Source organism: Thalia democratica, chromosome 6, assembly GCF_965202585.1.
Source record: "Thalia democratica chromosome 6, ktThaDemo2.hap1.1, whole genome shotgun sequence".
Lineage (NCBI taxonomy): Eukaryota > Metazoa > Chordata > Thaliacea > Salpida > Salpidae > Thalia > Thalia democratica.
This window is the reverse complement of record NC_139170.1, coordinates 17,114,945-17,137,490: the sequence shown is the minus strand read 5'-3', so window position 1 is coordinate 17,137,490 and position 22,546 is coordinate 17,114,945. Positions and strand designations below refer to the sequence as shown.

Sequence of the window (22,546 nt, the reverse complement as noted above, 5' to 3'; positions counted from 1 at the left end):
TTTTGTCGAGCAACATAGGCAATTGAAAAATTTCAAAAGTAAAAAATATTAAATAACACAAAAAAGGCTCTTAAATTGTCTGCTTTTCAAAAAAATTAAGTATTGACCAACATTTTATTTGAAAAAAGGCAACAATTAATTTTTACAACAACCAGGGATCATACGTGTGAGGTTAAATCAGGTTAAATCAGTTAAGTTTTTTTTTTGAAAATTTGACAAAATGTCAGTTCTTGTCGCTTCAAGTGCTTTAAAATTTCTAAACGTAAGTTTTTGTTGGATAAATTATTTGAAAACTTCTAAAAACATTCGAAAATATTTTGTTAGTGCATTAACAAATTACAAATTTCTTTCTAAATAAACATTTGATTTTTATATTTGGAAGTAGCATAAAGTGGGGGATCAGTGTTGATGTAAATTAAGTTATTTAAAAAAATAAGAAAAAGTGAGTTACAAATTTTTAAAGAAACATTTAAATTTGTCTTTAGCAGTTACATATTAACTCACGTTCTAAAAATATGTTTTTGAAACTTTCCAGGGGCTATATCTACATAAATGATTAGAAATAGAAAGATATTAAATGTATTAAAAGCTCTATTGTTAGTATGCTACGCAGTTATTACTAATCTAAAAATTTACGTTGTTTCATATGTTTTAAGCTAAACTGGTCACCGACCAACATAGATAAGGAAAATTTCAGTTTAATTAATGACTGCCCAGGACAAGGATTCGAATTTAATTCGAGGAATATAAATTTAAAACTGCAAAATTTTGCGTACAAACCCTGATCAACTGTTCCTTTTATGTCAAAAATGCTACTTTCCGATTTCACAGCTTGCTTTTAAATAGTTGAATTACTATTTTTCTTGTTTATGTGTCGACCATTGAGTTTTGATTTTGCAACGTTCAACTCCAAGAGTTTTCAAAGCCACCTCTAGGACATTACATTTATGTTTTAATTTGTTTTGACATTTGTATTCACTTACGTTACATACTGATATTCAAACAACATAAAATGAAGTAGATTAATCTTGTTTAATCTGAGAGTTAAAATGTTGTGCATTTTCAAAAATATTTTAGTATGTATAAAGTTTATTTCAATATTGGTGTTCTTTACTTCTAAAATCGAACTTTTTTTGGAGCAGTTTAATGAATAGAGAATATCTGTTAGGACGCATTGATTTTATGGACTAAAACAGTTGGCTTATTCTAATAAAGACTAAACTGGCATACTTTATTCAAAAGCTTAAAAAACATAGTGATACACATTTTGTAGACAAATAAAAATATAAAATAGAAACTTTATTTTAATTTCACCGCAAATTTATATATCACCTTATTATATTACAAGCTCGCTGCGTTTTTCAGCAACATTTTTCGTCACTCTCAGATCAGCAGGGTTGTCAAGCGGCACTTTTCTGGCCAAATTTCTCAGAATCATCTGACACGCCTGAACGGAAGCTTTCTCCCCAGCTCCGCCCCTTTCCGGGTTGCTCATTTTCACCGCCAGCGGCCACATCTTTTCAAAGGTCGCCTCGGCGATTTTGGGGCCGAAGCGGCACATGAGGCGCTTGCACACCGCCTTCCCCCTCAGCTCCATCAGGTCGCGCTCGTACACACCGCACCGATGGAACACCGACGGTCGCATTATCTCGTAGATGTTCCTGTCGCCGTAGTCGAGGCCGTCCGACACCGACACGTACCTCGGCTCGGCCAAGTCCGTGCGCTTCGACGGCACCCCGTGGCTGTGCCACATAAAGCTTTCCTTCCACTGCGGGTAGCCGGCGCCGACTTCGGAGCTGGTCGTCAGGTGCTGGGTCGGGTTCGGGCAGCGCACCAGCTCCTTCTGGCAGAGCATCAGCCTGTTGTAGTCGCCCATCTTCACCAGGTAGTCGTTGGCGACCGCGCCGAAAGTCTCCCAATTGCAGTGGTCCTGGTGGAAGTCGTGAATGGTCAACTTTCTCATGAACTTTTCAACGTCCAAGGTCGCAGTGTTGATGTCGAATTCCGAAGGATCCTGACCATACTCGAGCCAGCAGATCTTCATTAATTCTCGCAAGACTTTTCCGTCCAACGGTATGTCGAATCTCCAGCACGCTTTCTGGACGTCGTCGGCGGTTAGGTAGCCTTTTCGGTCACGATCGAAGTTATCAAACGCGTCTTCAACTCGCTCAAAGTTGTAATGGTTGGCCCGCTTGATGTGCCACCTCGCCTTCGCGGCCAGCCCCTGCAGCTTTTCTTCCCCGTGCAAAGTGTCGCTGGGGTTGCGACCGTACATGCACTCGAATGCGCCGTGGCCCTGCGGCGCTTCCTTCAGGCCAAACCTGTGGTCCGGGTTGAGCGTTTGCAGTCGCAACTGGACGTTCGGGTCGCGAACTTTTCCCAGCTTGTGCTTGAACAAGTCCTGACGGTTTTGGTAGGCGAGCGACACGACCTTGTTGGTGGGGTTGGCGGGCGCGTCGTGCTCCCACTCCAGGATTTTCTTCACGTGGTGGCTGTCCATCCCGGCGTTAGTTTCCCGGCCCATCGTCTTGGTGAACTTGTTCTCGCCGTTCCACTCGTAGTTGCGGTTCTTCTTCTCACCCGGCTCGTAGCTGTTGTGGGTGAAGACGTACTGGTCGTGATTGATCCTTCCGTTTTCTTCGACTTGCAACGCCGGGATGTTCGGCTGCACGATTCCGTACCCGTCTCCCGGGCTCTCAAACGCTTTGCCAGCGCGAGGTTTTTCCCACCCCTTTATTTCGTCCTTCATTACAGACTTTCCAACAGGTCGCTTGTTGAAGGGACAGCCGTTCACTTTTGAAAGGAAGTTTTCCCTTTCGGTTTGCCACCTAGTTTTAACATTAGGAACAATCACGTCGCAGTTGTTTCGGTAGCAGTCGCGCAGTTTCCCATGCCTGACGCCTCTCCTTGACTCTGGGCACGAGCTGCGGTCTACCATGTAGCCGGGCTGCAACTTTTCATTGATTTCCTTGTTGTCCTTGGCGAAGCACTTTTTCACGCTGCCGTTCGCTCTAATTTCAACTCTGCCAGCAGCGGGCAGCCCGCTCTTGTCCCACACCTTTCTGTTGGGCCGCAGGTAGTTCTTCGCCTCGCCCGATTTGCCGACGAAGCCCTCGTAGCCGGGATTGTAGGTAAGGGCGAGGCGCGGTCTGTTTGGAACGTGCGGCTTCTGCTGCTGCAGGTGCATCATCCTGACGCTGTCCACGATGTCGCCCAGGTAGAGCTGCTTGGAGCTGATGTACTTTTTGTTTTCCATTCTCACATTCGCGTTTTGATTTTATTGAAAACTTCAGAATCTCGTGTTAAAATTTAGAGTTTAATGACGTCAGTTTAATGTGACTATCAGCTATTTTTTTTGATAAAAATAATTTATATTTCAAATATTTTATATTAAAGATTTTTTAATACAAAAATGGTAAGATTTTTTAACAAAAATTTATCGTTTCAAACGAGTCTAACTTAAAACATAACAAATTAAAAAACAAATTAAACAAAATGTATTTGAAAAAAAAAACACACTTTAACCAACCCGTAGTTGTTTTCAGTATATTTTAAGAATAGATTGAAAGTATTTAGGAGGTTTCGTTTTAGTACACTTTAAGCTAAATTATTTGTTTGCAGTTTATGATTATTTTTGAAAACAATTTAAGTATACAAAACCAACAGCTATAAGTTTTTGAGGGTTAACAAAGTTTTTGTACAAAAAAAACAGATTGTTTAAAATTTAAAAAGTTTTAGCATATAAATATGGCTATTAAAGAAATACTTTCCTAAGTGTTGTTTGTGTAAGAAATTTTTAATTTTACAAACTTACCCATAAACCTGACTCAAAGAGATTTAAGTATAAGAAAAAAACTCTATTAACATGGTTAGTTTTATGTTTCTACTTGATAGTTAAATGTGCTTAAGAACGAATACCATGAAGACGGAAAACATGGTTTATAAGTTTCTTTAATATAACTTTACATTCCTAATTTTTAATTATTCTTTTTTGAAGTTTTATGGAATTTCATTTTATTTACCACAACTAAAACTACATAAAGTTCTAAATATTTATATCATAATCTGCTAAAAAACTATTTGAACTTTTTTAAAATTTTAAAACATATAATAATTTTTTTTTAACAATTTTGAGACTACTAAGTACGTTTTATTATCATCATTTCGACTTGAGCGTTCATCTAAGTAAGAATTTGATAATATTTATTTAATAAAATACTTTAAGTCTTATGGATGTTTGAACTAAGTTTCATTTTTTTAATTTATTATGTTTTATTATGATTTTTGAGTTTTTTTTTTGGTTGCTAGCATAGCACTGACGTGTATAAAATACAGCTAAGTTATAATCCAAACATGTCTAAAACTTTTAAGTTGTTATTAATGCCATGTTTTAATTAGTTAAGCTTAAAAACAATTTGATACTAAAAGGAAAATAAAGCTGAACTAGTTTCTAAAATGTTTACTTAATTAAATATTTTCTTACTGTAGTGTTATAAAAGGCGATTAAAAGTTTTGATAGTCTTTACACTTGATATTTTGATCAAGTAAACACTCTAATTTAGTTTACCGACTGATATTATATAAGAAAAATTGAAAAGGCTTTGATTACAACTAAAAGTTTTTTTTTAGATTGTTTTAGTTTTTTGTTGTTAGCTAAAACTATAGCTTAAACAAATAGTTGTTTTTATTCTTCAGGTCATGTTTAGTGTTTATAAGCATGATAAATATTGTAGACAAAACAATCAAAATGTATAAAAAGTTTTAAAGAAGCTGTTTTAGATAAAATATAGATTAAGATAACAACATTTGAAATTTAATTATCTCATTAAAGTTGCATGAGCTTGCTCCAATCAGTTGTTTTGATTTTCTTGACTGTTGAAAATATCGCTGGGTCGGGTAAGAAAGCTTCAAAAACAACAGCATGCATCGATTTTCGCCAAGTTTTACTGTTTTACTACAAAAACTTAAAAATTGATTGATACACTGGTGCATGTGACCTGTCGTTGAAGTCTCAGTTGAGAACTGATAAACAACGACTTCAATGTCAGTATTTCAATTAAATAAAACGCCTGATTTATTTACTACACGCGCCTTATGACTTTGAAGTTTATTTTTCCACTTCCTATACTTGCATGGAGAAAAATAGTTAGTTTGAATCAAAGATCTTCTTTAAGAGATTATTTTGAAATTAGCATTTGTTATGTATTAGTTATAATTAAGAAAAAACAGCTTATAGTTGTTTAAATTTGAGTCTTTTGTTTATTTAAATAGAAAAATTTACATGTCGCTCTCATGCAGAGTAAAAGTCTTGCCCAAGTATGTTAACAGTTAAAAACTTGCATAAAAAAATTTCAGACTAATTACATAGAAAATTACAATTATAAAATGACATAATTGTTTTATTTTAGATTTAACATATACAAAATAAACAAAAAAAAAATTCTCAAATACAACTTTAATTTGTTTTGTATACACTTGTACAAAAAAAAATACAAATTATAGACTATTTTGTACTATAAGGTACTCAGAATTTTTTAAACTTTTAAATTTAATTCAATAGCAATTTATACTAAAATTTATACGATAAACAAAATTAGGATTCTTTGAAAATATAAAACAAATTAATAAAAAACCTTAACTTTAACAAAGCAATTTATCTAAATTTTAAACTAAAATGGTGTTTATCAGCTAAATATTATACAATAAAAATTGCATATACAATTTACTTGTTGTACAATCGAAAACAATAGGATTTTAAAGAGAGTTGTGAACTAATTAAGTAATTACGCGGCTCAACTTGACACTTACACAAATTATGTACCAATTTTAGAAATTCTTTTACGTAAACATGTTCTTTTTGATTTTTTTTTTGACGCTTTAGTTTTTGTATTTAAAGTGATACCGAGTTAATCAAAAACTGATAAGTAAAGTAGAGTGTAAAAAAAATTTTACAAGACAATTCAAGATAGTAAACTGGGAGGCAAAAACTAAAATAGAAAGTTGAAATTGCACTGCTTAAATTTTAAGATGAAGTACTGCCAACGTCTTAATTAAATACAGCTATTTAAAATCAGGAAAAATTGATGTGTCTGTGGAAAACCCCTTGCTTTGTACTCGTTGCAGTTTTTCTAATTGTAAAAACTTTACTTAGTTTTCTCATCACTAAATCTATTTTAAACAATAAATTATTACTTACTAAAAAAGAATCTATTTTTATGTGTCAGTTTAAAAAAACTATAAAACTATTTTTTGCAGATTTTGATAAAAATAAATGATTTTGAACCTTAATGTTCTGATAAAATGCTTTAAACTAATCACTCAAAATTTGTAAATTGATAAGGTAATAAACAAATAAGAATGCTATGAAAGTTTGAGTACTTAAGATTACTTTAAAATAAAATTAACGAAAAAACTTTAAGCTATATTATCAAAATGAAACATTTTGATACACACTATTTGTTACGATTATAAAATAAAATAAAATAAATAAATAAAGCTTAAAAAGTTTGAAATATTTAGTAAGTGTGTTTTTAAAAACAATAAACATAAAATCATATTTAAATAGATAAACTTTTTATACAAACTATTCGAAGAACAAAAAAAAAAAACACTAAACAAATTTTTAAACATAAACAAAATGCCTTTTAATTCTATTTTTACAAGCATTGTGTTATTATCGGTTACAATATAATGCAATAACAAAGAAAAATAAAAAAATAAAATTTATTTTGGACGGTACGTTTTTCAACTTATGAAACATTTTCAATATTTTGCTATGCTAAGATTGGAGATAAATTTGTTTAAAACGGTTTAACAAACAACCTAAACAATTAAAAAGCTTATAATTTTGAAAACATTTGAAATTAATAAAAGTATTACTCGTAGCAGATATGCATTTTGATTTTAAAAATTCTATCTAAATTAAAAAAATTCTTTGACAGGCGGAAAAAAGAGCTGAAAATGTAGCTGTACAGCAAAACAAGACGAAACTAATCGATTACAAGCGAATTTGTAAATCCATTAGACAACTGCAAATCAATATAAGGCATTTAGCCCTGCTTTGCCTCTTGTAAACTACTTTTTGCTTCTTCTTTTTGCGACGAAACTAATAAAATGCATCAACTTTCCACAGCAGCTTAATCAAGTTTTGACTGATTACTAGAAAAACAAGAATCTGGAACAGATGATTTAAACTGCACTATGGTACTTGTAAGGAGTAAATGCATTGATGAAACTTCATTTAACTTTATAGTACAACTCAGATGAAGTTTTTAAATCTGTTTACTTCAGTTAATTGTTTTTATATTCTAAAAATTCACTAAAGTTTTAAAAGAAAAAAAGTGTTATGCCGTAAACTAGTTTTATTTTAGATTGTAGTACAAAGATTAAAGATTAACTCTCACTTATTTAATGCAGTAAATTTAATTATTAAAAATAAGTAATATAAAAAAGTACAAGTCTTATATTTACAACAGGTGATTTTTTTAATTAAGGAAAACCTTCAAACTAGGTTAACTTGCTAAAGCAAACAATGTTTAAAAAGTTCTTTAGGAACAAAAAGATACACTTTTATATAGCATGCCAAAAATAGGTCTTATCTGCATAAAAAGTTAAGTAAAAGCCGTTGACAAGTTTAAGCCCACCGAGTGTTAAAAGAGAAAATAAACTTTGAATGCTTGTATGTAAAAGAAAATAAAAACACAAATTTAGTTTGTAATTTGATTCTTTTCAAGTATAAACTTTTTTAAATTTAATCAAAACCAGACACATTTTACATAATAAATTTATAAACAATATAACTTGATTAATCGTAGAAAAATTTGGCTAGTCAAAAAAAAAGGTTTTGTTTCGTTACAGCTTATAAGTTAGAAATCAAAATCATCTGTTTTAAAATAATAAAAGTACAGTTTTGTAAAATTTTTTGATGATTTCATTTCTAACACTCATAGCAATTGAAGTTTGACGAAAAGTAACTTGTTTAGTTTTTTTCAAATTTGCTGTTTAACTTGATCCTAATTTGATTAATATTCGTTTTTGTAGTATAAATAGTATTAAAAATATCTAGTTTGTTTTGAAGATATTTAACTGTAAATGTAAATAAAAAAAACATTATTGAAACGTTGCTTTTTTACAACACAACTGTTATTGTTTTTTAGCATCATCTAAAACAAAATATGACTATTATTTTTGGCCTTTATAAAAACTAAAAAAAAACTTTCTCAGATGATTTCACATACAAATCACAAAAACAAGAGCTTAGTTAACAAAAAAGGAACAGTTTCCGTGTTCCTTCCTTGTTTTTATTGCGTAACGGCCAGATATTGTAAACTTGAAAGACAGCTTTTTAATTAAAATTGGTAGGAAGTTTAAAAGAAACTTTTAACTGCTTATCAAAAAAAAATAAAAATAAAGAATTTGAAGATCTTTGTAGCACTGAAAATCGATCAACGGGCTCAATCGTGTAAAGCTGGCTTTTTATTAGTGGTGTTAAAGTTTCTTTTCTCGAGCACCTACTTGCTCTTTCTTAAAGAATTCTAAATCAAGTTAGCTTGAGAATCGAAATTTAAAAGGCTTTTATCTTACATTTGAACTGCATTTTATTTTATGTAACTTTCACTAGGTTTTTTAACATCCTTTTATTTACTTTAAACACGAACCTCAATTTCTTTTATTTTTGCAATAAATAAAATATCGGAAGTGAAGCAACAACCAGATCTGATTTCTTAAATATTAGTTACGTAAAAAAAAAAAAATTAAAATCTTATTTATTTTTATTTTGTAGCTTTACTAAATATGCAAACCTTTATTAATTTTTTAATTAAGGTTAATTTATCCTATCAGATAAAAAAAAAAACTTATGTTGCTACCAGTTTAAAAAATAAACAGGTTGAAGTCTTTTTATAAATTAAATTAGTTGTTTAGGTTAAATGAATTATTTAATTACATAAAAATAAAAGCGACACATATAAGTAAAAAAAAGAAATAAATGACAAACAATTAAACTTTATGTTTTAAATAGATTTTTACAATAAAAAAAAGTGGTACAACTATTGTATATTTTAAATTTTTGAAAAATTTTCTTGCAGCTGACCACTAAAAAGTTTTTGTTTATGTTAGTTAAACAAAAAACTTAAAACGTTTTGATGAATTTCTTAATTTGGTCCACAAACATAAAAATAAATACTAGTCGCTCAGAATCACGTAGAAAAAAAAACTCTTTAATTTTTTTTGTTTAAATACTTAGTTTAATAATGAAATCAAAAAAAAAAAAAGTATTGCATGATCACAAAAAAATTAATAATTTTTAATTTAAGTTAGTTAAAAACGAAGCAATTTTCATAGTACAAATAATGTATACTTATAATACATTAAAAAAAAAGATTATTAAATTTAAACTTTGTTTTATTAAAAACATAAGCAAAACAAATAATTTATAAAAGATACAGCACAGTAAAATATAGAGAAGGTAAAACCCTCAAGGCACATTTTTTACTAGAAGCTAGCCGCAACATATTTAAAAAAATTTGGGCACCTAAATAAAACGCCTTTATGCTGCATTGGCACCATGTAATCTAATTTATTATTAAATTCTGCATTATAAGTACGTAAGTTATATATTTTTTTTCTTATACGTATTTTAAAGTTATTAAAAATCTAAATAATTTGGTAATTCACAAGAAGATAGTTTGCTTCTTTAATTGACTTCGTCAATGGTTTCGATTTTACTGACTTGATTGGTTTTAAGTCTTTTCCGAAATTCTAAATCTCACCATATTGAAACACACATTTAATAAGAATAAGCACACACTACACATACTTCTCCATAATTAACTTTGTTCAATAACATTGTAATTAACTCGTTTTAAGCTAGACTTTGTACCTCTGCTTTATTCTATTCAAAGTTCTAGAGCAGTTCACACAGTTTTTCTTCGTTCCTATAAGTTAGGTTATTTTTACCACATTGTTTATATATAAAAACAAATAAATGCCTTAAAACATGAATAAATTAATTAAAATTTTTAAGTTAAAAACTTTTTTCTTCAAAGTTTCTTTCTTTAAAGGTGTTTATAAATGTTTATTTAAGCTGCTACATTAGTGAAAAGTAAATAAAAAGAGGTTTAAGACTTAAAATTTAACTAATTGAAAAAAATATTTTTTTAATGTCGTAAAATCAGTGTTCAATTTTTTTATAAATGCTTAGAACTATAACCACATAAAAATCAAAGGAAGTTTCATTATATAATTCACCACTCCTTACTAATTAAAATTAAATAGGTCATCTTTGCTTACTTTTTACAGCATGTGTACAGACTGTTTTAAAATAATGAACGTGTATGACACACCAATAATATTTGTCTAAGCTGGATAAGTTTACCCTCAGCAATGATTAAGTTTTGAATAAAATAATGGTAATGCGCATGTTACAACATGATCTAATCTATGAGTTAGTTCTACATGTTGACTATGAAATATTTTTCTACAATTGTTTAAGTAAATTGAAAAAATAATTACTAAATGTCGAGTATAGTAGAAGAACATATTTCAAGTTTTTCATTAGGTGGCAATATCAAAAATCATGACTTAATTATTTTACACAAACAAGTAGTTTAAAAACTGATTATTTTTAACATTTGTCATTATATAAACGGTAAATTATTAAACTATCAACCAAGTAAAAATTTGTTATTATAAGTAGTTTAATTGTTTTTCATAAAAGTAATTTGTTTACATTATTAATTTTAAAATCTTGAACTTTAGTCCTTCATTGTTTTTTTTTCATAAAAAATTGCACTACTCTAGCAAATATTGGTTAGTTAGACGTTAAACTTTAGGCAGCTATAAATCATCGATAAAAAAAATCTGACAACTTTCATTTTCTCCAATTTGAATCAAACTCTTTCATACGTTAAAGCGCCGGTAGAATATCAAGTCGGCAAAAAGTTTCTTTGCCAAACAAAGTGCAGCGCCGCACATAGGAAAGTCGAAAGGCCAAGAGCCAGTCGGTGGCAAATTGAAATAATTGTTCATCGTTTGTATAACGCGCACATTATATGCGTGGATGTCCGAAATCGCTTGCATTTTCAAACTGAGGTAAGGCGAAATGCAATCCGAGCTTGGCGCGCCAACCGAATTTTTAACTGCCTGCTTCTTTCCCCCTACATGCAGCTTGTACCTGTGAACGTGGCGTGTTTTGATGCTTTTATGCTGCTTATGTTGGCCTTTCCGCTTTGGATGCCTCCTAAATAATTAATTAGCATGTCATGCAGATTCGGCTGCATGCAGTAAATGCTTAATACGGGTGTTGCGCTGAGATTCTTTTTAACGATGTTTGAAACGTATGTTTGTTTTTTAGTTATTGTGTTTTTTCAATAATTTGATATAGCTTAGGCAAAAGTTAAGCAAAAGTTGAATAGTATTTACATAATTTATTAACCGACTAAAATAAAGGACTAAAATAATGTTTATATAATTAAGTTTTTAGAAGTATATAGTCTTTCAACACAAGAAAAAAAACTACTGTTACCAAATTTAAGTCTGTTTTGATTTAAAAAAACAAATTTAACACGAATTAGAGTTTGAATAATGTTAAGATTTTTTTAAAGTAAAAAACTGGAGTTGATGTAAACAATATAAAAAACAGTAACTTATAGTTTAACTTATTTTCAAGGTTTATGTTGTAGTTTTTAAACATTTTTTGTTTGCAAAAGTATGAAAAAAATCATTTTTAAAACGAATAATACGTACTTCTATAAAAAAAAATTCTGGTGCTTTAATAAAATCTAAAAATTTTTGATTAAAGCTTTAGTAGAACAAGTGATAATCAACTTAACAGTTGAATAATAGTTATACCTCTAAATATAGCTATTAGTCTTAAAAAACATTAGTATTCCATTGTAGTTAAAACTAGTTTTTTGTATAAATATTTTAAAATATGATCCAACGTCAAATAAACTTTCGGTTTAGTTTTAGAAATGATTCATGCTTGAAACAAAAATAAAGATAATTTAGGTACGTTTAAAAAACATACTTTCATAAGCTTACACCATTAAGCGAACAATTTTGTTGCTGTAAAAAAAGCTCATAGAGAATATTTTTCGAGAAAAAAGTTGCATAACTGCTCAATATTATTGGTTTTTCGCTGATGTGAAGTACACCGCTGAAAGAATTGAAAATTGCTCTTGTAACAACAAATACGAAGACTCGTAATTGAGAAGTTAAACAAGTACGAGGCAGTCAAAGCTGATCTGAAAACATGCACGAGTCTTTTTTATTAATGATCAAACAAGCTAAAAGCGTATCATAGGTGGTATTGATTGCACATCGGCTGATCGGAAAGTTTTCATATTTTCTCAATTGCGTGTACTTTCCGAAATTTCGCTCTTAATGCAACTCTTAGTTTTCTAATCTTAGCTTAGAAAAATATTTCTTTAATCTTAAGTATTACAATGAGAAAGTGTATAAATTGTTAACACGGTTTATTAAAAACTTAAAGCGATTTTTGAATGTTCACAATAAAGCTTACGTACTATTCAAAACTACTAACAATCAACTAAATAATTATTTTATTACACAATACTTGTTAAAAGGTGACAAAAAATATCTAAAATATATTTTGAAAACTCGAATGAAGCTAAAAAATCAAATCTTAAGAAAAAATAAATCTAATAAAAAGTTTAAAAAGTTATAAAAACAACTGTGACTTTTAGTTTATTAAAAAAAGGTTTTAAAGCTTTATTGTCAAAGCACATATTTTTTTTTATAATTACATAAACCTAAAAAATAATTGAGGCAAAAAATAAAAACATAAAAATATACCCCTACTGAACAAATAATTCTAAAAAGAGCGTCAAAGCGTTATGATTTGTAGCAAAAAACAATTTCTAGTAAAATATCCTGTTTCGATGTGCTTAAATGTAGTGTAAAAAATTAGGTTAATGTTAAGTGAGTTTAAGCACTCGGAGACAGCTGATTTAAAATGTTTACTTAACCTATAAATTTTTAATAGTGGCGAAAACTAAGTAAAAATTAGAGCTAACGAAAAGTTTAACAAGCTTAGTTGGCTAACAAGCGAAAAAAGTGTATTTCAATCACCAGCAAAGAGTATATTTCAACTGCAGAAAGTTTCATGCAAAGCGTTATCGCACGCAAACATCCTCGCCGCTGACAAAGCAGTTCAGGCTGTGAAACGAAGATGAGAGAGAAATCATGTCTGAAACGTACAAGTCTCCGCCGGCGCAGCTGTGGAAGTCCTCTGACTCGTCCTCCGTCGTCGTTTGAACTTCCAGCGATTTTCGCGGCGGAATTCCGTCTTCGATGTACGGAGCAATGTCATCGTCGACCACCGGTTTCAGCTTGGTCAGTTTGTGCTTCTGGCGGAGTTTTAAAACTTTCGCGTCTTTGCTCGCAGCTTTGCTTTTTTCTTTTCTTATGTCGTCCGAACTTCGGAAGCAGTTTTGTCTCACGAGTTTGCTTCGCTGACTCAAGTTCTGCTCATTTTTTTTTAGACTCGTTGTCGCTTTTAGCTCAGATTTATCAGCCAAGCTGGCGAGCATACAGTCCTCGCAATTCCAACTTGCTGTTTTCTTCGAGTCGCTTTGTTCTGTAAGAGAAAACGTGATTCCGTCTTCAGAGGAACCTTTTCCCTCGTCGAAGCTCTGCGGAGGAGAGGTCTTGGAGGAAGCGGGCGCCTCAGACACGTCCCTCTCCGTGGAGGTGAGCGGAGAAGAAAAGCTGCTTCCGCTCTCTGAATTTTTCTTGACGACTCCACCGGAACGAATTTTACTCGCCGAGTTGAGAATCTCGAAGACGTTGTCTTTGACGTCGAACCCGTCCTCGCTGCCGTCTATGAGAGGGCCGAGCGAGAAGCTGCGCAAGTTGGGAGGCACGGAAGTGGTCGGTCTGGTGGGAAAAATGTTCTTTCTCTTCGCCATGCGCGCTTCTCTCGTCCTGCTGTTTATCTTGGCGCGCACTCGCACGCTGTACACGATGTTTTTCATCGAGCTCACGATGTTCTGCATCGACTTCACCTTCGCGCTTGCCGTGATTTCCGTGTTGACTTTTCGTCGCGGCCTTGGAGTGGTTTCGTTGGCGCTGATCGCTCCGGTCGAAGCCGACATGGTGCTGCGGTCGATCGTGGAACAGTACTCCGTTCCGCATATGCACTGGCTCGCCGAAGAGGTCCTTTCGCTCGTTTCCCCTGAGTTCGTAGTCGTGGAGTCGGCGTATGACCTCGTGCTGTCGATCGAAGTCTGCGCCACCAAGCAACTGGAGTTGGTCGTCGTCACGGAAGCCGTGAAGGAAGGTTCGCTTTGGCGGTAACACAGCGGCCCTCGGATCGACTCGTTGAAGGAATGCTGCTGCCGGTCGCTGAACTTCGATTCCGACGTCCTGCTACAGCTGTCGCCGCTGCTGCTGCCGTACCCGTTATCCAGCGACACTTCCGACTCCAGCTTGGTCGTCTGCGTTCGGGGCGGAGAGCTCGCGGGAGTTTGGTACGCTTTAGACTTTGCCAAGGCGTGACGCTTGCGGTGGGTCAGTGCAGACACGAGTGCCCGAAGCGAATGCGACTTGGTGATTTGCTTCGGGTTGGGGCGGAAGTTGGTCGGCTTCTCGCTGCTCGTGTTGCACCTGGGTCGCGCTTCCTCCGGTATGGAAGCTGAAGCACCGGCCAGTTTTGATATTTTCAGCTTCTTCTGCCCGCCGCTGTTGTTGACTTTAAACGCGACCACCTGGTTGGCTCTCGCCCGCTCGCACATCTCGTCGAGGGGGTTCCTGCTGTTGCCGTGACGACACCTGTTGACGCAGTGGTGCGTCGCTCCGATCACTGGGCATCCGGCCACGAACGACGACGTAGGAAATATCTGGAAAAATATCAGTTTTAGATATAAACAGGTTAAGAATTGGAAGTTTGTTTTTGTTTCTATGAATTATAAATGATTTTCAGTTCTAAACAAACTTGTTTTTGTTTCAAACAGAAGCTAAAGTGCGTCACGGAAGACATTTCGCGGTTCATTGCTACAATGGTAAAACCATCATAGCCTTAAAAATTGCAAACTCGACTTACCTTGAAACATTTGCAAAGTTTCGACTCTATTTTCGAAAACAATTTTCTCAAAACACAAATATAAAAGTAAAAAAAAACACTACCATCGTAGCACCACGTAAACACTGCATGATGCTACGAAAAACATCGAAAACAAACAAAGCGTTGGCATTTAGCGATTTCAGCAGCGTTTAAAATGAGCGCAATATAAATTTTAAGGTCAAATTTACCTTGTAATAGGATGACAGCGACACGCTGCTGCTGTTGCACGATCTTCGCATCTCGGCAATGGCCAGATGAACCGTTCCGAGAAACGTCTTTAGCCGGTAGGGAGCTGGGTAGACGAACACGCAAACCTGTGATAAAAAAATGTGGTAACTATGTCGAACTCAACAGCACGCTAATGATCTTGATGCAGTTCAAACATAAAACTAGCGACAGTTTACGTACAAACTATGCAGCTGATGTAAATACATCAGCCTTAAGGGTCGAGAGATGCGTTTTGAGCAAGATTTTTAGCAGCTAGAACAATTCATCAAACAAAGTCGCAGAAAAAAACAATCAAAAGTTGGCGGGGGGCGAAACGCGAAGGCCAATTGAAATGCAGAAAACAAGCAAACTTGCTGAGCAGAAGGTTCTCGCGTGCTATGACGTCACATTACACGAGACTAAAATTGATTTAGAATTAGCTGCAAAATACAAAAGGAGAGGGTTGTGCGAAACCATCGTCGAGTTAAATTTAAGAGAAAAGTAAAGTGAGAATTAAAAGCAAAACTAGCTGAGTTTTTTTTTTCAACTGGATTTTAGAATTCGATTCTTGGTGACTTTTTGAAAAAAACAAGCACGACACTAAAATTTCGCGGTTTGAAGGTCAAGTTTCTATCGAAATCACTGATAACCTTTGCTCATCAGACGGATGCGGTTTAAGATTTATTTGTTTGTTTTTTTAGTTTTTTCTTGAAAATGAAATTTAATAGCTAATATTGTTTAATTATAATCTAGTTGCATTTTTTTGAACAATTTTTAACTAGATGTAGACACTTTCTACATATTTTTTTCTTAAAAACTTTGTTACTTTTAAAAACCTTCTTTTGTTTTTTTAGTATGTCATAAAATTAAAAAAAAGTTCGTTTTATTTGGCACTGTCTGGGTTTTAAAAGTAACATACTGAGCGAAAACCTATTTACGTAAGATAAAATTTAAGCATTGAAAATTTTCGAAATTAATTAAACTTCCAAGAATTAAGAATACATAATACAAGCAAGTTTAATTGTACAAAATAGCTCGAAGCAGTAACGTGAAGACACCGTCTAAAAATAATACACATGAAGCTTTTATTGCAACCAAAAGTATTTCTATTTTGTTACGTGTTTGAATCTTATGAAATGCAATATAGGCGGGGCAGCGTTAATAGTAATTTAACCAATCAAAACTTTCAGAGTTACCCAACTAACTTGAAGTATTTGCTCGGCGTTGAAAAGTTGCTTCGCGTTTGAGCATCCTTGGTCTAAGCCTTTAGCTATCTTTGCAGCTATTTCTCGCTTGTCAAACAGAAGTACATTGCTCTTGCCCGTAGAATCTTGGTTGCTAGTACTGGTAGCTACTACCTTACTTTCGGTTACCAGGTTACTCATAGCCAGGTAACCTTTTATTGACACCTCTGTCGAAATATTTTATCGTTTTAAGCGTTTAAAACAAGTATCTTTACAGTAAAAATAAGTACCCCTGACACAATTTAGGACTATTTAAATATGTTATCTACTGAAAGTTTAAATATCTATTTAAATTTATTTCAATTAAAAACTCTCAATCTCCTAAAAAGATAAACAAAAAAATTGCGATGTGCTAAAATTAAACATAAAGGCGTTAAGAAAAGGTCGACACAATTTAATAACTAACGTGTCTTGGAGCTGCTTGAAATCTTGCCAGTGGAATTGTTACTAGGTTTTGAAGTTAGTGTCTTCATGAAGTCGACTAGACGAACTTTCAACATTTTTGAATCGTCGGTAATTGCAAGCTGTTTGTAATTTTTTATTTATACTTTGTAAGGTATGTAACTTACTAAACAACTTACTTATCATGTTTGAAGTTGTCGTTTATATGTCTAAATAATATTCATTATAAAAAAGTATAATAAAAAACAAAACCTACAACTTTAAATGTTCTAAATTTTTGTTTAATAAAACAAAAATTTACTTCAGCTTTTGAACGTATGCTAAATTATAAACCCTTATGATACAGTAATTGCATAAAGTACAATAAAAAAAGCATAAACACGTTTAACAAAACTTAATTAGTAACACTTTCTCAATTAGTTTTAACTTAGTTTAATTTATTATATGAAAATACTATTATATGTTTTGGTTTTAAGAAAACAAATAAAGATACCTCAACTACTGGAGGATAAATATTGAATTTATTCTTTAAAGAATTTATTTAAAAACTATGTTTCGGTCAAAGACCTCGTCAGTGCTTAAATAAATCTTATTAAAATAATAATACTAGTATAAAAATACTAATAAACGATGTAAAAAATGTCAAAACTTAACCTTATCTTCTTTAGCTTTATTAAACATAACAGAAATAGCATTTGCAACACATTAAGCTTTTTCACACGCTGCTAGTTCAACTTAAAACACTGCACGTCATCATTTATTTGAAATTATAACTAAAAAAAAAGTGAAGCACGTCTCAAAAAAGCTCTGATGCTTCTCACAAAAAGAACAAATCAATACATGCGAACACGGCACAATGAACATAGAGAAAGAGAAACAGGCTACCATAGATTAATAGTCAGAGAAGCAACATTTAACACGCTTGCCGAAGTCAAAAATAACCACTGTTTTGCTTATTTAATATAAAGCTTCATGTTGTTAAGCTGCTCAAAAGTAAGTGTATGGCACAAGAGTTATGAAGTTTTACATAAAAATTTAATTAACTGTGTACGTATCTTCATGTTTTTATATTACAAAACACTATACTGCTGCTAATTTTTTACACATAAACTATAAAAAATCGTTTTATTTGTACTTCGCAAACTAACATAAGTAATTTTTTACACTTTTTCAGTTATTTTTGTATAAAAAGGAACAGTTCAAACTGTACTAAAAAAAGTTTTTTGGTAACTAATTACTTTATCCTTAACAATTAGTAACGTATTTGCATTACGAAAGCTCTTTATGTTTGTTTAGCTATGATACTTAGCAAACCAACTCCTTTAGAATTTAATTAACCCTAAAATATCAATTGTAACTTGTTAATCATTTTGAAAACAAACGCGCATACATTGTAAACATAGCAACAATTTTCATTTCTAACCATTAATATATCTATAAATAAATATATAAATATACATCTATTTATAACACTCCCAGCCTTTTTTAAGATATTAAACGTAACAACATAAACACAAAATAAATTACTATCAAAAATAAAACAGTTGTCAAATTAAGCGTTTAACTTTTGATAATAAAACTAAGAACTTTAGTTTTGAACTTATTTTTGTTTTAGCTGGTGGGAAAAGTTGTTTAAACTTTTAAATTTTCTATATTGCATCAAGTATACAGAAAGGGAGTTAACGTTGTAAAATTTTATAGCCCTTGAGCACAGTTAAAACTAAAGTTTACTTTTACAATAAAAAGTAATGGAGACTTTAAAAAGTTATAACTTACAACAAAGTTGAGAAAAATAATTGTTACTACTTTTAAAGTAGTATTGTTGAACTATAAACATTATGGAAATTTATTCAACTAAAACCGGTTAAATATAAGGTCTGTTAAGTTTTAAAGATTTTTTTAGTTTTTTGAGACGGAAATCAAACTTTTTATATCTACACAAAACGCTTTAAATATTTAAACAAGTATTAAAACAAACGGTCATCATGTAAAACTGACCTTTACAAATCCAACAGGCAGACTGGCGAGTGACTGGCGGTCGACGACCTGCGAGTGCCCGAGAGGCTCAACGAAACTCATCATGCGTTTCATGTTGTCGTCCATTTGTGACGTCACAGCGCAGGACGAACACTCTTGCTTTTCTTTTGGACCAGCAACTTTTTCTTTCATTGTAGCTTTGACCTGGTTTTCTTGACAAGTCTCAGACATGTCGAGGCTTTTTAGATCTTTGGATTTTTTGATCGGCTAGCAGCTTTGAAACTACGTCAGTTGTAGATTACAAAGATTTTTGTGATATTTTTGTTAAATTTACTCTGTTTAATTATATTATATTAAGTATAAGGTATATGTATATATAAAACTGTTATATTACTTTCTTAATTGTACAGCAGTAAACAGTTAAAACATACTTTACTTCCTAGTATTAGAATAATAAAATGTCAAGTTTATATATAAGCTGTTATTTTTTCCGACTTTCAACGCTTGTTAAGACATGAAAGGTTAGCAAATAAAGATTACAACAGAAAAGTTTATGAATTTTTAATGCAGATCTGATAGAAACCTTTGCACAAAGATTGATTTTTTGGCTGCATGCAAACTTAATGGAAGGCTCGGTTACACGCTTGTGTTTAATCCATACATAAAACTCGGTTCAAAAATATCATGTTTATACACAGCTTTAACAAAATTTACTATTTTGAATTAAAACAAATTTATTTAAATTTAGAAATAAATAAATTAAGCAAATAGTTTTGTTTACTTTTAGCTCAGTGATCGATGACTTAAACAGCTTTTAGTTTAAAATATGACTTAATTTTTTTTTTTACTTTAATAAGTAATCTTTAAGTCAAGCTAGTTTTCCACGTTTCAAAAAGTTTATAACTTTTTTCAGACTAATGTAAAAAATTCTCTCCTTTCATATAATTAAATTAAGAATAAAATTTTCTAAAATCGTTTTTACGATTAGAATCGATTTTTTAAACTAAAATACTACAAACACTTACTCTTATATTCCACCCACAGTTGATCAATAAAACACTTATTCATAGTATTTTAGAGAAAAATAAAACAGCAAATGTCTGTTTAACAGTTTTACTTATAAATCATGTGAAGTTAGGTAACAGAGCATTCGAAAAATTCAATTAACTAGGTTCGTAAGCGCAAACAGCCTCATTCCTAACTGGCAACTCATTAAGATCGTGTGGAGACAAAACAGCGCCCGGAGCCATCCGTTGGAGGGAAGTTTCGAGGAGCTGATCGAATTTTCAACGTTGGAATTGTTGTTGGGACGTCGTGGCCGTTTCACGTGCGCACCGCATCGTACGATGATGTTATCGGGCTGCGATGACATGAAAAAATTCCTCGAAGCGCCTCGCAACGCGGTCACGTTCAAGTAATTGCGCGCATCTCATACGACCATTTAAGATCTGAAGCTTGTCTTCTATGTTTTTATACGTTAAAAATTACGGAAATCACCAATTTGTTCAGAGATTACACGCTCGTCAAGCCGCGTTGTTTTAATGCACTGACCTAAAAAAGGTGTTCTTTTAGTCATTTTTTTTCATGTAAAACTCATCACAATAAAATTGATTAGAATACGCAGCACGAGCCGAAAATTAAAAAACAATTCTAAAATCTGTATACAAAGGTAATACCAGTTTGACGATCACCTATTTTTCAGCTGAAACTCTGTTATTCGAACCAGCGGTCGGCTGACAAACGAGCAGTTTAATTAGATTAGACACTAATTAAAATATCTGACATTTAACCACGCCGCTGCCACAAAAAATAACCCGAAGCATTATATCTGCACTTTGTCAATAAAAAATTCTAGTTTGCGAGGTGTTTTTTATTTGAGAAAAAAAATCTTGACTCGGTTTTACGTTGAAGCTTAGATCTGCAATGAATTATTAAGCGTCGTTTGTGTTAAATTGTTTTAAATTAAAATTGAGAGAGGAAAAAAGAAAAGCGTTTTGAAATTTCTAAACAGCTTTACGTTTAATGTTTACACATTTTCAATCTTTCAACTTTTAAGAACTTTAAACTTTTTTTTCAATCAACACAAACACGAACTATAACTAATGTTTTCAAAGTTTTGATTGGTGCAATAAAATTTTGTTTTTAAACAATAAAGAGCTATGTTTCTTAGTTCAATGTTTTATATAATACTTTTCTATTTTTATGATTAAAAATAAATTTAAAGGACTTTACAAAATAAAAGATTTAAATTTATTTTTAAAACACAGTTACAAAATTTATAAGTTTAAATTTATCACTACTTTAATGAAAATAATATTATTTTTCATCTAAAAATCATTTGAAAACGATATAAAGAATAAAGCCTTACCAAATATATAAGCTTGTACAGTCATAACAACTCTTGCGTATAATTTGGTAACTGAGCTACTTATATTACCATTTTATAATTATATTATTCTTTAAATTATGTATACTTCAAAAAGATTTGTTAAAGATTATAGAAATACTATCATGAAAAATAAAAAAAAACATTAGTAGTATCTAAATAAACAAAGCTCATTAAAATTAACTGCTGCATCTGAAAAAAATTCTATATCGGAAAAAACCTAATAGATAGGTATTATTCAAGTTGTGAAAGAAGCGAGTTTTATCTTTTTTGTTCACTCTCGTTTTCATTTCTCTCGTTTTTAATTTAAGTCAGTCAAGTTAGAAATGAATTGAACGATGCTGTTGAACGGCAACTGTCAATATTCATCATAATTAATTGCTAAAACTCTATCTCATAAGTATTAGGAGCTTATATAAAAGCACTTAACAAATATATCTTTAACGCATTGCTTTTTACAAGAATCAAAAATTTACGATGCAAATTTAAAGAGTTTTCGATTTTTTCTTCCACTAAGATTAGTATTAAAAGATTTGGTAATCGGTTTATGGACTACTGTGAATTCATTTGTCGTAAACAAACACGGCTTTATACCTATAATCTTTTGTTTGGTTACACAAACTTTCATTGTTGTTGTTTTTCATGTGCTTTCTTAGTTTTTTGTGAACTTATATGCACATTTGCATGTTGCTGAAAGCAAAACATGGAAATTAACTTGTTTACAACTAGAACAATACTCAGTAGTATGAGACTACTCGTGACCTTTGATTTATTACAAAACCTGTTATCAGATTAGAGTGTATAAAAGAAGTATTGAAAATTTATTTTGTTCTCTCGTAAAGAAAATTTATGATTTAATGGAATGAAAAATTATTTTAGTAAAATTTTTACATTTTATATGGAAATATGTTGCTTCAATATAAGCTAATAAATTATCATAAGTTATCAAAAAGAATCTTTCCCTAAACAACTTCCTAATTTTTCTTTTACGATATACAAATCAGATAAGTATCATAAATAATATGGTTGTTGTATAAAACCAGTCTATGACTGTTAATTTATTTAATTTACTCAAATTATAACTCAAAGTTCTAAAGTTTTTATTTGTAACTATAATTTCCAATTCTTTAGATATGGAAAACAAGGTTTGCTGTTATATTAGTATTAGGTATCTAAAATTAATTAAACTTTAATTTTGGAACAAAAAACATCTAACAAGAAAGTTTAAATATGTAGATTGTACAT

The 22,546-nt window shown here is 31.7% G+C and overlaps 2 protein-coding genes across 3 annotated transcripts; both read right to left on the bottom strand.

The window, feature by feature from the left end:
• Positions 1–1,336: 1,336 nt before the first annotated feature.
• On the bottom strand, positions 1,337–3,256 carry LOC145838868 (EF-hand domain-containing family member B-like). The gene has a single exon (XM_082946489.1). It carries the CDS (start codon positions 3,254–3,256, stop codon positions 1,337–1,339), a length of 1,920 nt encoding a protein of 639 aa, XP_082802615.1.
• A 6,148-nt stretch (positions 3,257–9,404) lies between these two features.
• On the bottom strand, positions 9,405–19,222 carry LOC145838322 (uncharacterized). 2 transcript variants are annotated; one of them, XM_082945891.1, is made up of 6 exons: positions 18,937–19,222; positions 16,943–17,060; positions 16,498–16,703; positions 15,274–15,399; positions 13,222–14,861; positions 9,405–9,935 (listed from the first exon to the last, which is right to left on the bottom strand). In XM_082945891.1, exons 1-6 carry the CDS (start codon positions 19,144–19,146, stop codon positions 9,905–9,907), a joined length of 2,331 nt encoding a protein of 776 aa, XP_082802017.1. In that variant the 5' UTR covers positions 19,147–19,222; the 3' UTR covers positions 9,405–9,904. The 2 variants fall into 2 exon arrangements, with proteins under 2 accessions (XP_082802017.1, XP_082802016.1); XM_082945890.1 differs by lacking the exon at positions 9,405–9,935 and having other exon boundaries at positions 13,066–14,861.
• Between the last annotated feature and the right edge of the window lie 3,324 nt (positions 19,223–22,546).